At 38.6% G+C, this 14,896-nt stretch overlaps 2 protein-coding genes across 6 annotated transcripts in view; one reads left to right on the top strand and one right to left on the bottom strand.

Annotated features, from left to right (window-relative positions):
* PREPL (prolyl endopeptidase like) overlaps nt 1–6,437 on the bottom strand; it is a 53,534-nt gene extending 47,097 nt beyond the window's left edge. Inside the window, exons 1-2 of one of the 5 annotated variants that reach the window (XM_082746963.1) lie at nt 6,173–6,437; nt 4,339–4,873 (exon numbers count right to left, since the gene is read on the bottom strand). In XM_082746963.1, the coding sequence (XP_082603089.1) occupies nt 4,339–4,557 (219 nt within the window). In that variant the 5' untranslated portion in view covers nt 4,558–4,873; nt 6,173–6,437. The remainder of the gene's footprint in view (nt 1–4,338; nt 4,874–6,172) is intronic. The other 4 variants (XM_082746962.1, XM_082746966.1, XM_082746965.1 and 1 more) reach the window with 4 other exon arrangements.
* A 233-nt stretch (nt 6,438–6,670) lies between these two features.
* The window catches only part of CAMKMT (calmodulin-lysine N-methyltransferase), a 378,203-nt gene continuing 369,977 nt past the window's right edge, over nt 6,671–14,896 (top strand). The window contains exons 1-2 of the mRNA XM_082746974.1: nt 6,671–6,944; nt 13,770–13,942. Of these exons, the coding sequence (XP_082603100.1) occupies nt 6,807–6,944; nt 13,770–13,942 (311 nt within the window). The 5' untranslated portion in view covers nt 6,671–6,806. The remainder of the gene's footprint in view (nt 6,945–13,769; nt 13,943–14,896) is intronic.

Genomic DNA, 14,896 nt, shown 5'->3' on the forward strand with positions numbered 1-14,896 from the left:
GGTGGTTATCAATTTAGAATTCAGCCTGATAAAATAACATTAGCTTGTGAATACAATCAGGATTTGTAATTTTAGGTATAAGATTCTAGAGAAAGTCTATCACATATGAATAAGGAGATACACAAAAGATTGTGTTTTGCAACTTTTTAAAGTTTGGAAACTGGAGAAAATATACTTGCCTGTCCAAAGAAGATGGATTAACTGTGATATGTTATATAATGGAATATTACATAGTAGTTGTATTAAATGAACAAGTAATACACATATTAATGTGGAATCTCAAAATCTTAAGTTTAACAAAAAAATTATACAACTTTATGTACAATAATATATAAAGTTTCAAAACATGTAAAACACTCCTATATGTCATCTGTGGATACAAATACATGCATAATTTATAAAAAAACACACATGGATAGATAGATTAAGGACAATGATGACCCCTAGGGAGGTTAGGGAATGTGATACAGAAGTACACAGGAATCTTCAAATATACTTGTTGTTTTTTCCAGTTAAGAAAAGTCACACCAAGTAGTGGGTATATGTTATGGTATTCTGACTTTGTTATTATTTGTAATAATTTATAATAAAAGGTACTAAAGAAGAAAGGTACTAGGAATCAGGCTACCTGATGTCTAGTTCTGACTCTAATTTTTTTACTTTGGACTGTGTGGCTCTGATTTTTTCATTTGCAAAAAAAGAGCTCATATACTATGTGATTTCAAAACTTACTACAAAGCTATAGCAATAAAGACAGTGTGGTTGTGGCATAATGACAGACATACGGATCAACAGGCTGAACTCAAAAGAGTTCAGAAATAAACATTTCTGAACTATAAATTACATTTATAGATGATTTATGTTTTGACAATGGTGTAAACAAAATTCAATGGAAAAAGAATAGTCTTTTCAACAAACAGTGCGGGGATAACTGAATATTTATCTACAAACAAATGAATGAAGGTGGATCCCAATCCCTCACACCATATATAAAAATGAATTTAAAACAGATCATAGGGGCGCCTGGGTGGCTTAGTGGGTTAAAGCCTTTGTCTTCGGCTCAGGTCATGATCCCAGGGTCCTGGGATCGAGCCCCGAGTGGGGCTCTCTGCTCAGCAAAGAGCCTGCTTCCCTTCCTCTCTCTCTACCTGCCTCTCTGCCTATATGTGATCTCTGTCAAATAAATAAAAATAAAAATAAAAATAAACAACAAACAGATCATAGAAAGAACTCAGATTGGATGATTTCTGGGGTATTTCTTCAGTGATAAAATTTGTAATTATGTGAAAATAAAAAATTTATTCATTCAACTATTAATTCATTCCACAAACATTTACTACTTATCGAATGTGAGGAAGTCATTATGCCATGTGTTGGACTTATAAAGATGTACATTATAAAATTCTTGTCTTTGAGGATTTCATAGTCTAATGAAGAAAGTTCAAAATGATATAATTAATAGCACAGAGTTAAATATAGTATGGTTCTTGTGGCCTCAACTCTACCTACATAAGGGGAACTCTTCCCAAATTCCTGACTCATACATCCAACTATCTACTGAAATCTCTACCTTAGTAGTGAGTTACAATATTCCTTCTCCTTTCTCACTCTTTTTTCTATTTCTTTTGATGTGGGGTGGGCGGGGGATGGGAGGAGGGCAGAGGGAGAGAATCTTAAGCACGATCCACGCCCAGCACTGAGCCCGACTTGGGACTCTACCTCATGACCCTGAGATTAAGACCTGAGTGAAAAATCAAGATCTGGACACTTAACCAACTGAGCCACCCAGGCACCCCTTTTCCTTCCTGTCTTAAGATGTAAGTGACAATAAGGATATACTTGTGCCTGTGACATAAGTCCAACTGAAACAAAATGAGGACCTAAATGTGCTTTGGGATTTAATGATTTTGTAAAGTTAACATGGTGCCTATCTGGGTAAGGGGGGGGGAGTGGGTAGGGAACATTACTTTGTAACAAAACACAGGAAGATTCTGGAGCAAAACATCTATTAAGTGGGATAGTAAAATTAACATTTTCCAGCTTTGTGCCAGTTTGTGGAGGATAGGGGTTGAGTTAAAAACAACTTTTGTAAGAGGGTTTTGAATTTTAGAATCCAAACAGAAGAAGGATTATCATCCTACATTGTCTATACTAAGAAGTCCCCAATAAAATGTAATCACCCTATGAAGATGAAGTTTGACTGATTCTATCTCTTTAATCTTCCCTCAAATCTACTTCTCTCCATTATCAGGGCAGATATATCTGAAGTTGCCTATAGGCACCAACTACGTTTTTTTTAAATTTTGTTTTATCTGTAGGAGTGAACAAAGTTGGAACGGAGTGGATGCTTGCTGAAAAAAAATGTGCATTGTCTATAGGTCTCTTCACAGATTCCCTGGGTCCCAGTGATCATAAAAGACAGACAGCACAGCTTTCCTATGGTATCATTTTTTACAGATGAAATGGTTGATGTACCGCATGCGAAAGTAGGACCGGTTTTTCAGGTGGACAATTACTAAAAGAGCTACTAAGTCAAGTTAAAGCTTCTAGGTGACAGGAATCTATGAAGGAGAATTGAAAAGTTGCTTCAGGGACAAGCAGAGGGAAAAATTAGTCAACCTCCTGTTCAGGGTGTAAGCTAATCCCAGCTGTCACTCTGATGGCAATTCCTGCCTACTATTTATAAACTAGGACTCAAGATAAATGTACTAGATGACAAATGTTCTAAACAAAGTGCAAAATAAAATTATCTAAAGATCCAAAATTTTTCAAATGAGTAAAATTTAAAGTTTATGTTTCTTAAATAGAATAAAGCTGCACACATACACACAAAGGTAATAACGAAATAAAAGGCAAAGAATTTCTGAGTAAAGAAAGCATCAAAGTGTTAAACTAAGCTAAGACTAAAACGTTGAGAGTAAAAAAGTCTAGGAACCACAGATGAAAAGTTAAAAGCGAAAACAAAAAATAGACAAAAACCCAAAACCCACAGGCATGAGCTAAGAGCAAACATGAAATAAAGAATCCAGTAAAATAAGATGAAAAAAATCATTTTTAAAACAAGCCACACAAGTATCCATTGACAGACAAATAGATATGGTATATACGTACAATGGAATATTATTCAGCCATAAAAAGGATGAAGTGATGTATTCCACAACATGGATGAATGTTAAAAACATGTTAAATAAGTCAAACAAAGAAGGATAAATACCATGTGACTAAAATTACATGAATTGTCTAGAATAGGCAAATTCATAGACATAAAGTAGATTAAAGGTTGCCAGGGTCCTGGAAAAGGAGGCAGTGGGCAGTTATTGTTTCATGGACCTATTTCTTTTGGGTGATGATAGGGTTTTAGAAATAGTGGTGATGACTGTACAACACTGTGAATGTAATTAATGCCACTAAATTATACACTTGAAAGTGGCTAAAATGGCTAATTTTATGTCACCGACAGTTTTACCACAGTAAAAAAAGAGGCAGTCAAAACAGTCTAAAAATAAAGTCAGTATGTAACAAAACAATTTAAACCAGAAACTAAAATATTAAAATAATATGGCAAATTATTGCAAAAATATCATCCCCAAATGTAATTTAAGGAGTCTAAGGAACATAAGTATATGGTAGAGGGATATGTCAAAGTGGTGGCAGCATAAATAGCTTAATCTCAAACAAGTAGGATGACCATTTAATATACCCTCCTAACCAGAACATTTCTGAGAGGAAAGGGAACACTATTAATAATTACACAGGAACAACAGGTGTAGACTGGGACTGTCCCACGCAAATAGAATGTGTGGTGACTCTACATGTAATGACAATCAGGTCCTCAAGGTTTAGGCCCATAGCTTGGGGTCTGGCCAAAGTACAACAGTCTGAAGGCATCTTTCTGAAGGACCCAAGTGGTCAAAAATGCCTTTTTTTCATTTTTTTTAGAACAAGGAATTAATACACAATTACATGGAGTTATTGAAGTTTACCAATTTGAGACTCATAAAATAATTAGCATATTATCAGATTTTGTTAAAAGCTATTATGGTATTCTAGGAATTTCAGAAAGCTATATTATACTTTGAAATATACTGGTAGGCATAAGGATTTCCTAAGGTGAATCATTTTCCATAAATATATATTTTTATATATTACAACTATACAAATACATATGCATATATTCTTTTATACTTAAATAGAACTACAGACAATTGAGCCTTAACATTTTAAAAATCAAACCAGAATTACTGAAAAAATTAGTAACGGATATCCTACCCATTCTTTATCTTTAAAATAAAATTAATCTTAATGTCCTACAAATAGGTTAACTTAAAAAGTCCATACCTTACTTGAGAAGCTCCGACTTGGGATGTTTCTTGCTAACTCTGATACCGTGGGTTTATTCTGCAGACACTTGGTTAGGTGGTATTTTTTCAATTTTATTCTATTGTAATAATGATCAGCGAAGTTATAGTGATTCAAATGCTGTTTCTGCATGCATTTCCCAAGGTGAGGAATACTATACTTCAAAGCCTGGAGAAATAATTTGCTCTTCCGCTGCATGATATCAGAGTCCCTGGTTTATGCTCCCTTTGGAGCTGTCAGCACATGATTTCATAGGTAGGATTACACAGTAGTGGGTTCTCAGAGTATCTACAATCCGCAGTTCTTATCCCTCCCCTTCAGGGCCATCCACCCTTCAGGTTATGAATAACTGCAGACAGCTGATAACTCTGGTTAAAAATACCTGAAAACTTGTGTAAGTTAAGGTTTCATTCAAATCATACTTCTCGGCAGACGTGACTTAAATGTCTCATTTGTAAAGTCAATCCTATCAGGCTCAAACTATGCAGCACTGATTCTGGTACACATGGGCAAACTAAAAAATAACAAAAAACAAAAAAAAAAACAAAAATAAAAATTTGCAAACAAATACACAGACCTAATGAGGGCATCTCCAGAACTCGAGGGCATTAAAAGGCAAAATGGCTTTCTTATGAAGTTGAGAACACTATCTTTGGTATGTATATGAAGGATAAACTGGAAAAGCCTCCTTACTTCATAAAGGTAGGGGAGCACTAAATGTTCATTAGTGCCAGATACTTTTATATACTGTCTAATTTAAACTTCATAAGGACCTGCTAGATTAGCCATTACAACATTCATTTTCCAGGTGAGCAAGCTGTAGCTCTTGGAGGTTTTGGCAAGTGCCCTAGGTCACTTGGAAGGAAGGTAGTAGAGCAAAAAGTCCAGTCTGGTTTCGCTCCAAATCTTGGACTAATAACTGGACTTAACGTTGAAAAGCTATTTAGCTCTTTAGTTAAAACACATCACTTCAGGATGAACAAACATGATGTGAGACCCCCACCGGTTTCTGTTGAGAAGATGATTCTCATTAACCCATCAAAGTAGGGCTCGTAAGTAATTACGAGAGACACCTGGGCTCAGGTCATCACTCTGACTCTCACCACCTGTGCCTCAGTTCCCTCATCTGCAAAACCGAGATAATGACACCATTTACCTTACGGGGTTGTTATAAGAATAAAACTGGACAATTTATGTAAAGGTGTTAATACAGTGCCTGGCACGTAGTGTGCACTCAATGCTGGCTACTATTATTACAAGAGAAATCAAAGTTATCTTGCACACTGTTGCATGTCATCATGGAAGTCCTCCACAAAGACACCGCCCCTCGGTATTAAAGATACAATACTGCGTCAGATTTACTAGAGATCTGATCTGCTACGCTGCCGCCACCCGCGAACCTGTGTCGCAGCAAAATAACGGGCGAGTGGGGAGAGGAGATCAACAGCCAACACTAACTACCCCCAACCCGCGCCCCCAAGGCCCTGTAACAGGGGCCCGTAAGGACCTAGATCATTGTATCCATGCCGGCAACCTCAACGCATCCATCTTTCACCCGCAGGGAGAAGACACTATGCAAACCTAGAGGACCGGGGTGGGTGTTCCCTGGGGTACCTACTCCCTTTTCCTGAGCACCCCTCCAAACCAGGGATGAGTGAATGCAAGGAGGTTGGGGATAGGCAGTGGCTGCAGTTTGTGCCACACGGAGAACGGACGCCAGGCAAAAAGCGAGGACCAGGGAACTGAGGCGCCACTGGGTGAGGGGAATTTGGGGAGAACCCCTCCTGTACACAGTATGCCCCTCCATACGTACGCAAGTTGAAGGACAGACGACTGGGCTCTGCACACCGAAACGAGAGAGGGAAAGTCCGGCAAGAAGAAGCTCTCAGGAAGCAGCACGGGTGCTACCCCAGTGGCGTTCAGCCGAAGTCTGCGTTTTTTAAGCCGCAGAAAGACAACCTATCCAGAGCTGCCCAGAGCTGGTTTGCAGCACGCCGGTCTGCGTAACCCCAGTCAAGCGCCAGCCCTAAGCAGATTTCGCCATGTTTATTGTGGTCATGAATAGTAGCTTCTCCTTCTGGGTTTCTTAAAAACCTAGAAATTTTAAGACTTTCCGTTCTTCGCTAGTCTTCTGGGCTCGAAATGAGGCAGGGGACAAGAGTAAAAGAGGAGCCAGTGTCCCGCGAGTTCTGCCACCACTCCCTTACTTTTCGGTTCGCCCTCACTAAAGATGGCCGCCGACAAAATGGTGCAATGACGCGAGCCGCGCCGCCCTGGTTGCCAAGGAGACGCGAATACCGGAAATGCGGAATTCGGGGAGGGTGCGCTTGCTGGGGCGGTCCGAGGGAGGTCCGGCTCACAGGTCCTGACTGGGAAGAAGTCGGCAGGTCCTGGCAGCGGAGAGCCGTGGCCGTGACAACTCGGGGTATATAGGCGGCTTTAACGGGATGGAATCCCAAGTTGCGGATGCCCAGGCCGGCGAGGCTGAGCGAGCTGTGGGCGAAGGCCCAGCAAGCAGCGGCGCCTCTCGGGGGCTTCAAGTCTCGGAGCCCTTGGGAGCCGCCCGATGGAAGCTCCTGCGGCAGGTAAGGGAGAGCCTACTGGCCTCACCTTTGCATCTGGTCACTTCCCTCGCAGGTGCGCGGCGAGCTACCGGCCGCGACTCTCTCCTCTTGGCAGCTCCCGGAGTTCCCTTGTAGTTTTGCCGGGAGCCACCTGAGAAGCGCCCCCTCGCTTCTACTAAGGGTCCCACCGAAAGGGAGGATATAGGGTGGGGCGGGGAGGGGGCAGCCAACGCTGAGTTCCTGGGAAACTCAGATGTAAGTAGATCTTCTTTTGGGTATTTGTCTGCTTCTGGGGACTTTGCTCGCCAGTCCCATTGGTGGCTCCCCATCCTATGCTGCTTCTCTTTCCTGCTTCTGTTTTACTTCTTTCCCCGGGTTTCTTCATGCTGCTTATCTGCCTGCCGGAGTCTAGTTCAAAGTTTGGCCCCTTTCTTAGAGATCAGCGTGGTTGACTGTGTTGGGACTGTGACGTTGCACGTGCTGTCCGTACAGCGGGGGTGTGGAAAGTGTATTCACAGCTGCCTCTGTCTTTCACTGAGATGTGACGTTTTCATGTTGATCTTGTAGTTTGAAGTGATCAGGTGGACTAGTCCGGGTGTGGTGTTTTGTTTAATGCCGGTTATTTTCTAGCACTTAAGAGTTGCTGCTATTGCTGGTAACTGTAGGTGTATGGAAGTTTGACAGATTTCTGATTTGACATCACCGACCGACCCTCTTTCCAAACTTTTCACTCCCTCTCCCCTGCAAACTTCTTAAAGTAAAATCTGTTTACTGTTTTGTACACAAAGTTTTCTGCCTCTGCTGAGCTTCCTCCTGAAAACTTGACTCAAGGGAACACTTTCCATTTCTGACTGCTGTTTTTCAAAAAGAATTTTCCAGTAATGGCCACTTTATTTGAGACTGTGTTTAGCCTTTTGAGGATTACTTTGTTTGCAGTTGTCTCCAGTCACCTTTTCTTATAGTGTCATGATATAACTCAGTGATCATTTCTTTGCAGATGCTTTGAAAGTCTTTCCAAAGCATTAAAATTCTGGTTTTGTTATTAATGTTACAAAATTATAGGATAACAAATGCGTGTTCTCCTAGGTCATTATCATAGGAACTTTCTACAGTGAAATAAAGATCACATAAAGTTGAACTATCGATGTAGTCAGTTAGGGCCTTAAATTAATCAATCAAATCTTATTGTGATGATTTCAGTGATTCTTAATATAGTAAGGATTACAGTTGACCAGTGCATATGTTCATTCTTAGTTGCTGTCTATATCAAAACCAGGACAAGCTTTAGCTATGGCTGCCATTTGTACTCCCCACATGTTTTGACATTTAATGTTTTGGTACACGTGTGTACTCTGTTTAGAGTCTTCTTATCTTCTTTCCTACTTGTTGCATGACTGTTCGTTTTTCAGAACTACATTTTAATGTTTTCTATGAAGACTCTCCTGTCTCCTTGGCTGAGTTAGACCCTCAGCTCACTCTTATCAGTGAACCCCCTGCACATTTTATTAATCTCCATCCCCTTCAAGGAAAGAGTATATATCTCTGCCCTTTGATTTTAAGCTTGGCCAAGTAACTTAACTTTGACCAACAGGATATTAGCAAGAGCTTAAAATGTGTTTTGATGGTTGCCCTTGCACTCTTATACCTCTGCCATCACCAGGGGAATATGTCAGCCAACTGGTCCGAGTATTAGAGCCAGTCTGCTGATGACAGTCTCTGTCAGTCAACTCCCAGGTGGCCCACAGATGCACAAACAAAATAAATGCTCAGTGGTGTATGCCATCTTAATGTTATAGTTGTTTGTCACTCATTAACAGCTAACTGATACAATACACTGAGGACTTGATACTATGGGCCACTTACTCTCAAGCTTTCCACAACGCTTAACAACATTTGCTAAAAAACCAACTAGTCAGGCCCCATGCAATGTGCAGGGGATGGAGATTAATAAAATATCTTTTCCCAGGGAGAACTCCCATTTTAGTATATTAGATAGACTCTGATCAAATGATAATGCCCTTACACCATAGGGCTTCAATGCTATCTAATGGGTCCTTCACTTTAACTGTTCAATATTATTTTTGGTTTTGTAATTAACCTTCTTTTATTTTTATTTTTTAAGGTTTTATTTATTTATTTTTTTTGACAGAGAGAGGCACAGTGAGAGAGATACGGGGAGTGGGAGAGGGAGAACAGGCTTCCTGCAGAGCAGGGAGCCCAATATGGGGCTCGATCCCAGGACCCTGGGATCATGACCTGAGCCAAAGGCAGAGGCTTAACCCACTGAGCCACCCAGAAGCCCCTGTGATTAACCTTTTTTTAGAAAAAACAAAAACAAAAACAAAACCCATTGACCTAGTTCATCATTTGATACCAGGTCACATGATAAATTGCTGACTTTTGAGCCTAGTGCTCACTTTAATCAGATGAAGACTATGGATCAATATTGATAGAGGCTTTGGATAGTAGTCTCTTTTCCTCTTTATTGTGTCTCATTACCTGATAGCAAAGATGGCTTTTGGCAACTACAGGCTTTCATCATTCACTCAATTAGTGATCCAGAAGAAATGGCCCTTTTCCCCAACACCCAGATGATGTCCATTAATGACTCTACTAGGCCAAGCTTGGACCAGTTGTTGGATCCAGGAGAATGAGGCACTTTGGCTACCTGGGACATTAGCCCACCCTGTGGTAGAGAAGTAACAATCCCATCATTATCTCAGAGAGTGAGACAGGGGCAGTTCACAAGAGGATAGGATGTAGGGCAGGTGAAAAACTAGCAATGACCATTACACACTATTCACAAATACCTACAGCATAAATACTTACCTAGAGGTCTAATACTTGACTTAATCTGATTGAGGGACTATTTCACAGTATTATACAAATTAAAACATGATGCCATATATTTGAAACTATCAGTGCTGAAAGAGACAGTGTGATTCTTTGCTTTTTCCTAGCTCTTTGATGTTCATCAAATTAACATCCCCTTTCATATAACTAGTATCTAGTCCATAGGCTTATTTGAAGATTTAGTGAAGAGTGTGGTAAGACATGCATTAATTCTTACTTGGACATTTGGTGTAATTCACTGATGAGCAGTCTGGGCCTGGAGTTTTCCTTGGTAAGATTTTTATCTATGTATTATATTTTTATTTTTAAAATTAGTTTTAGAGGTAGCATTTAGCAATTCATTAGTTGCATATAACACCCAGTGCTCATTACATCAAGTGCTCTTCTTAATGCCCATCATCCAATTATCCCTCCCCCCACCACCCACCTATGCATTGTATTTTTAAAATAATTTAGCACTATTTAGACTTTTTGTCTCTTCTTGTGTCAGTTTTGGTACTTGTAGTCTTTTAGGAACTTGTTCATTTCATCTAAATTTTCATAGTTTTTGTAATATTCCTTTGCTATTTTTAATGCCTGCTGGATCTATAGTAATCTCCCTATGTCACGTTCATATTTATATTTTCTCTCTTTTTTCTTATTAGTGTTATCAAGGATTTGTCAGTTTTACTAATCTCTTCAAAGAACTAACTTCTGGTGTTTTAATCCTTCTAGCTATATTTTTGTTTTCTACTTTATTAATTTCTATTTTTTAGGGAACTTAATTTGCTTCTTTTTGTAATTTTTGCAGTAGATGCTTAGTTTACTGATATTTAGCCTTTTCACAAGTTTTCCTTTAAGCACGAATTTATCTGTATTTCATATGTCTTGAAATGTATTTTTATTATTCAGTTCAAAATACTTTCAGATTTCTATTGTGTTTTCTTTTTTTTGGTTCCTAAGTTATTTAGAAGTATATTGCTTTATTTCCAAATATATTTGGTGTTTTTTTCTTAAAGACTTTATTTATTTATTTGGCAGAGAGAGAGAGATCACAAGTAGGCAGAGAGGCAGGCAGAGAGAGAGGGGGAAGCAGGCTCCCTGCTGAGCAGAGCCTGATGTGGGGCTCAATCCCAGGACCCTGAGATCATGATCTGAGCCAAAGGCAGAGGCTTAACTCACTGAGCCACCCAGGTGCCCCTATATTTGGTGTTTTAGGGAACTTTTTAGTATTTTTAATTTAATTATGAATATTAGGATCTTCAAAACTTTCTATTATGGGAAATGTCAAACATATACAAAACTAGAGATAATAGTATAATAATCACTCATATATCTGTAAACTTTAACAATTTTTAACTCCTGACCAACTTTATTTGATCTCTGTTCTCTCATCACACCCTCCCATCTAAGATTATTTTGAAATGAATATCAGATATATTGTTTTTTTCCTACAGATATTTCAGTATATACCTGTACAAGATGAAATTTAAAAAATAATTAAAGGGACACCTGAGTAGCTCAGTCAGTTAAGTGTCTTGGATTCATGATCAGGTCATGATCCCAGGGTCCTGGGATTGAGCCCTCATTGGGCTCCCTGCTCAGCAAGGGAGCTCACTTCTCCTTCACCCTCTGCCTGGCGCTCCCCCTGCTTGTCCTTCTTTCCTCCCTCTGTCAAATAAATAAAATCTCTAAAAAAAGAAAATAAAAAAATAAATCCTCTTCTGACTGAGCCAACCAGGTGCCCTGTTTCATAAGTCTTTTTAATCTAAATGTTACCTCTGCATATGTCTTTTTTTTTTTTTCAAGATTTTACTTATTTATTTGCCAGAGAGAGAGTGAGAGAGAAAGAGCACACAAGAGCACAAGCAGGGGGAGCAGTAGGCAGAGGAAGAATCAGGCTCCCTGATGAGCAAGGATCCTAGTTCAGGCGGGACTCCACCCCAGGACCCTGGGATCATGACCTGAGCCCAAGGTAGATGCTTAATTGACTAAGCCACCCAGGTGTCCCTCTATGCATATGTCTCTTTCACCTCTTGCCATTTTTTTATTGAAGAAACTGAGTTTGTTGTCTCTCAGAGTTTCCCATAATTTGATTTTTGCTTATTGTACTTGAAGATGATGTTAATGTGTTTCTTCATGCCTGATTTCCTATTTTCTGTAAGTTCCTATTTCCTACATATAGAGGCTTGACCAGATTCAGATTTAATGTTTTTGACTTGCTCTGGTTTGGTTGGTCAAGATGATGGTAGAGTATGTTTTCACCATCAATCATCAATTGATCAATTTCATTAATTACAGTGGTGTCTTGTTATTGCTCTTCTTGATGATGATTGTCTAGGTTCATGAATTCATGAGGAGGTTGAAAATGGTTGAAAATATTCTAATTGTGTCATTCCTTCTGCATTTATTTCTTGGAATACTGCTATAAACACAGATTTCTCCTTACCATCTATTTGGATATTCTTGGTTACAGTTCATATAGGAAAGACAGAAAAATACTTGATTCTTTCTCTTTGTTTACTACTAGTTTTCCAAGTAATAAGTTGGTTCTCTAGCATCCTTTGAAGATCATCAATGGGGTATTTTAAAAAAAATGGACTTATATGTTTCAGTTCTGTTACATTTATTACCTTTGTTAATGCTTATACCGTCCCATCTTTGGCCAATGGACTCTATTCAAATTGGCTATGGAGTTCTTTGCATAGAACTCTTAATTCTTTATGGCTTTCTTGTGTGCAGGATGTCCTAGGTTCATTTGTACAATTCATGCCATTTCTCCAGAGGTCTTACTTTGTTTTAATAGAAAATGATATTTAGAGATAGCAATATGGGTATTGTGTCCATTGCTACTAGTTTGATTGTTGTTTCTAGAATTTTTAAGTGGTAGGAGGTAGGAAATATATATCTTTTTAAAAATGTTTTAATAAAATAACCATTAGTTTCTATTATACTTATTCAAATTCAGAGCTACAGAGTTTTTGCTTTAACATCATTAATCTTACAACTATATTTGTTTCTCCCATAGTTAAAAATCCAGTTTTCAATGACCCCCAACAAAATTATTCATTTGGTTTATCTTAAAACAGATAAACATACAAGCACGCATCAGACAGGCTCAGAACAATATACCTTTCCCTGCCTAGGTAGTAAGCTTTGAAATTCAACTTTTATCCCCTAAGTCCACAGACTGTAAAAGGTGCTGCTTGTCTTCTTAGCTTTTTTTATTGGAACTGGATCAATGTCCCCACAAGGAAATGATTGTAAAAGCCAAGTTCACCACTCTAGATTTATTTCCTTTTTAAATTATTACACTGGTAAATCTTCACTAGTTCTCAGCTTTGTTTTTTGTTCTTTACTACCTTTATTTAAAAAAAAAATTTTAAAAAGATATTATTTATTTATTTGACAGAGAGAGATCACAAGTAGGCAGAGAGGCAGGCAGAGGGTGGGGGTGGGGGAAGCAGGCCCCCTGCTGAGTGGAAAGCTGGATGCAGGGCTCCATCCCAGGACCCTGAGATCATGACCTGAGCTGAAGGCAGGGGCTTAACCCACTGAGCCACCCAGGCACCCCTCTCTGCTACCTTTAAATAATGTTTTAAGATATCCTGTCCAGGGGTGCCTGGGTGGCTCAATTGATTAAGCATCTGACTCTTGGTTTCAGCTCAGGTCATAATTTCAGGATCTGGGATTGAGCCCCACATCAGGTTCCTCACTCAGCATGGAGTCTGCTTTTCCCTTGGCCTCTGCTCCTTCCCTGTTTGCTTTCTCTCTCTCTTTCTCTCTCTCTCTCTCTCTCTCCCTCTCACTCTCTCCTTCTCTGTGGAATAACTAATAAAAAAAATCTTAAAAAAAAATATTCTGTCCATTTTCTCTAGTTGTCTCCAGTAAGAGGTTGGTCTACATTGTCTAATCTGCTGTCTTTTGGAAATGAAAGTCCCCTTACCACTTAAACTTGGAATGCCTAACCCGTGTTTATATGATATGAATACAATATTTGGTTTTATTTCAAAGGTTCTGAAGCAAAAGCACCTGGATGTTTGCCTGCGGCATGTATCTGTAAGAAGATTTGAATCATTTAATCTGTTTTCAGTAACAGAAGCCCAAAAAAAGGCAACTGAAGAGGAAGTTGGTGCTTGGGTCCAATACACAAGTGTCTTCTATCCTGAGTACAGTATTTCCTTAAGGTAAACATCTTTGACAATTTTTTTAAAAGTATCTATCTCTTGTAGAAGAAAAGCAGTCTAATAAGGATCTCATTATTCATTCTGTTGTGTTTGCAGGTAACTTGATCAGAACTTGGGTTTTGCAGCATTGTGTTAGGAAATCCTGCTACTTTAACTGGGTTTTGTTGTATTCTCAGAACTAAAGAAAAAAAATTTCTCAGGAATGTAGCAGCATTTCAGGACAAAGTGGCTTGCAAATCAAAGGTTCTTTTTAACCATTCTCTCATAGCATTTGACAAAAAACCAAGTTCTTTTGAGGAGGCAAGGAAGACTGAAAATGAAAACAGAATTTTTTCAAACTACTCTTCAAGTAGAGTTATCTGAAAAACCAACCTTTGGTATTTTTCCCATTCATGTTTTGTCACTTTCAGAATAGAATCTAAAGAATAGGAGGAGAAAATTCAGCTGAAAACACTGATATTGTGAGAAGCATACACTGTTCTGGCTTTAAAAATCATTTAAAAAGAGACAGGAGAGTTGCAAACTGAAGTAAGAAGATACAATTTTTACTGAATTAATTTTCTCTCACAGTTATAGTCTAGCATATTGCAATATTACCGTAGGTGTTTGATTTTATAAAATCTTCCTTTTTTGACAAGATTTCACATCTTGAAAGGGAGGGAGGAGCACATTTACAGTAACTGTAAGAAGAGCAAAAAACATTTTAAGTGGAATGTGACTGAATAAGGTTTATGTGAGGCAAGGAATAATTTTAAGAAAAAAAGTTTTCACAAAGGATGTCTATTTATAGTATATGTTTCTTGAACTATTTCAGTTTAAAATATGTAAGCTTTAAAAGACATCATAATAGCTTAAAATTTGGGATCTGGATAAAAATTGACTAGGGTAGGCAGGGAAGAACAATTAGGATCTGGCTTCATAATTATTGAAAACTCCAAAAAGAAGATAAAAACC

The sequence above is a fragment of the Mustela nivalis genome, assembly GCF_964662115.1.
Source record: "Mustela nivalis genome assembly, chromosome: 8".
NCBI lineage: Eukaryota > Metazoa > Chordata > Mammalia > Carnivora > Mustelidae > Mustela > Mustela nivalis.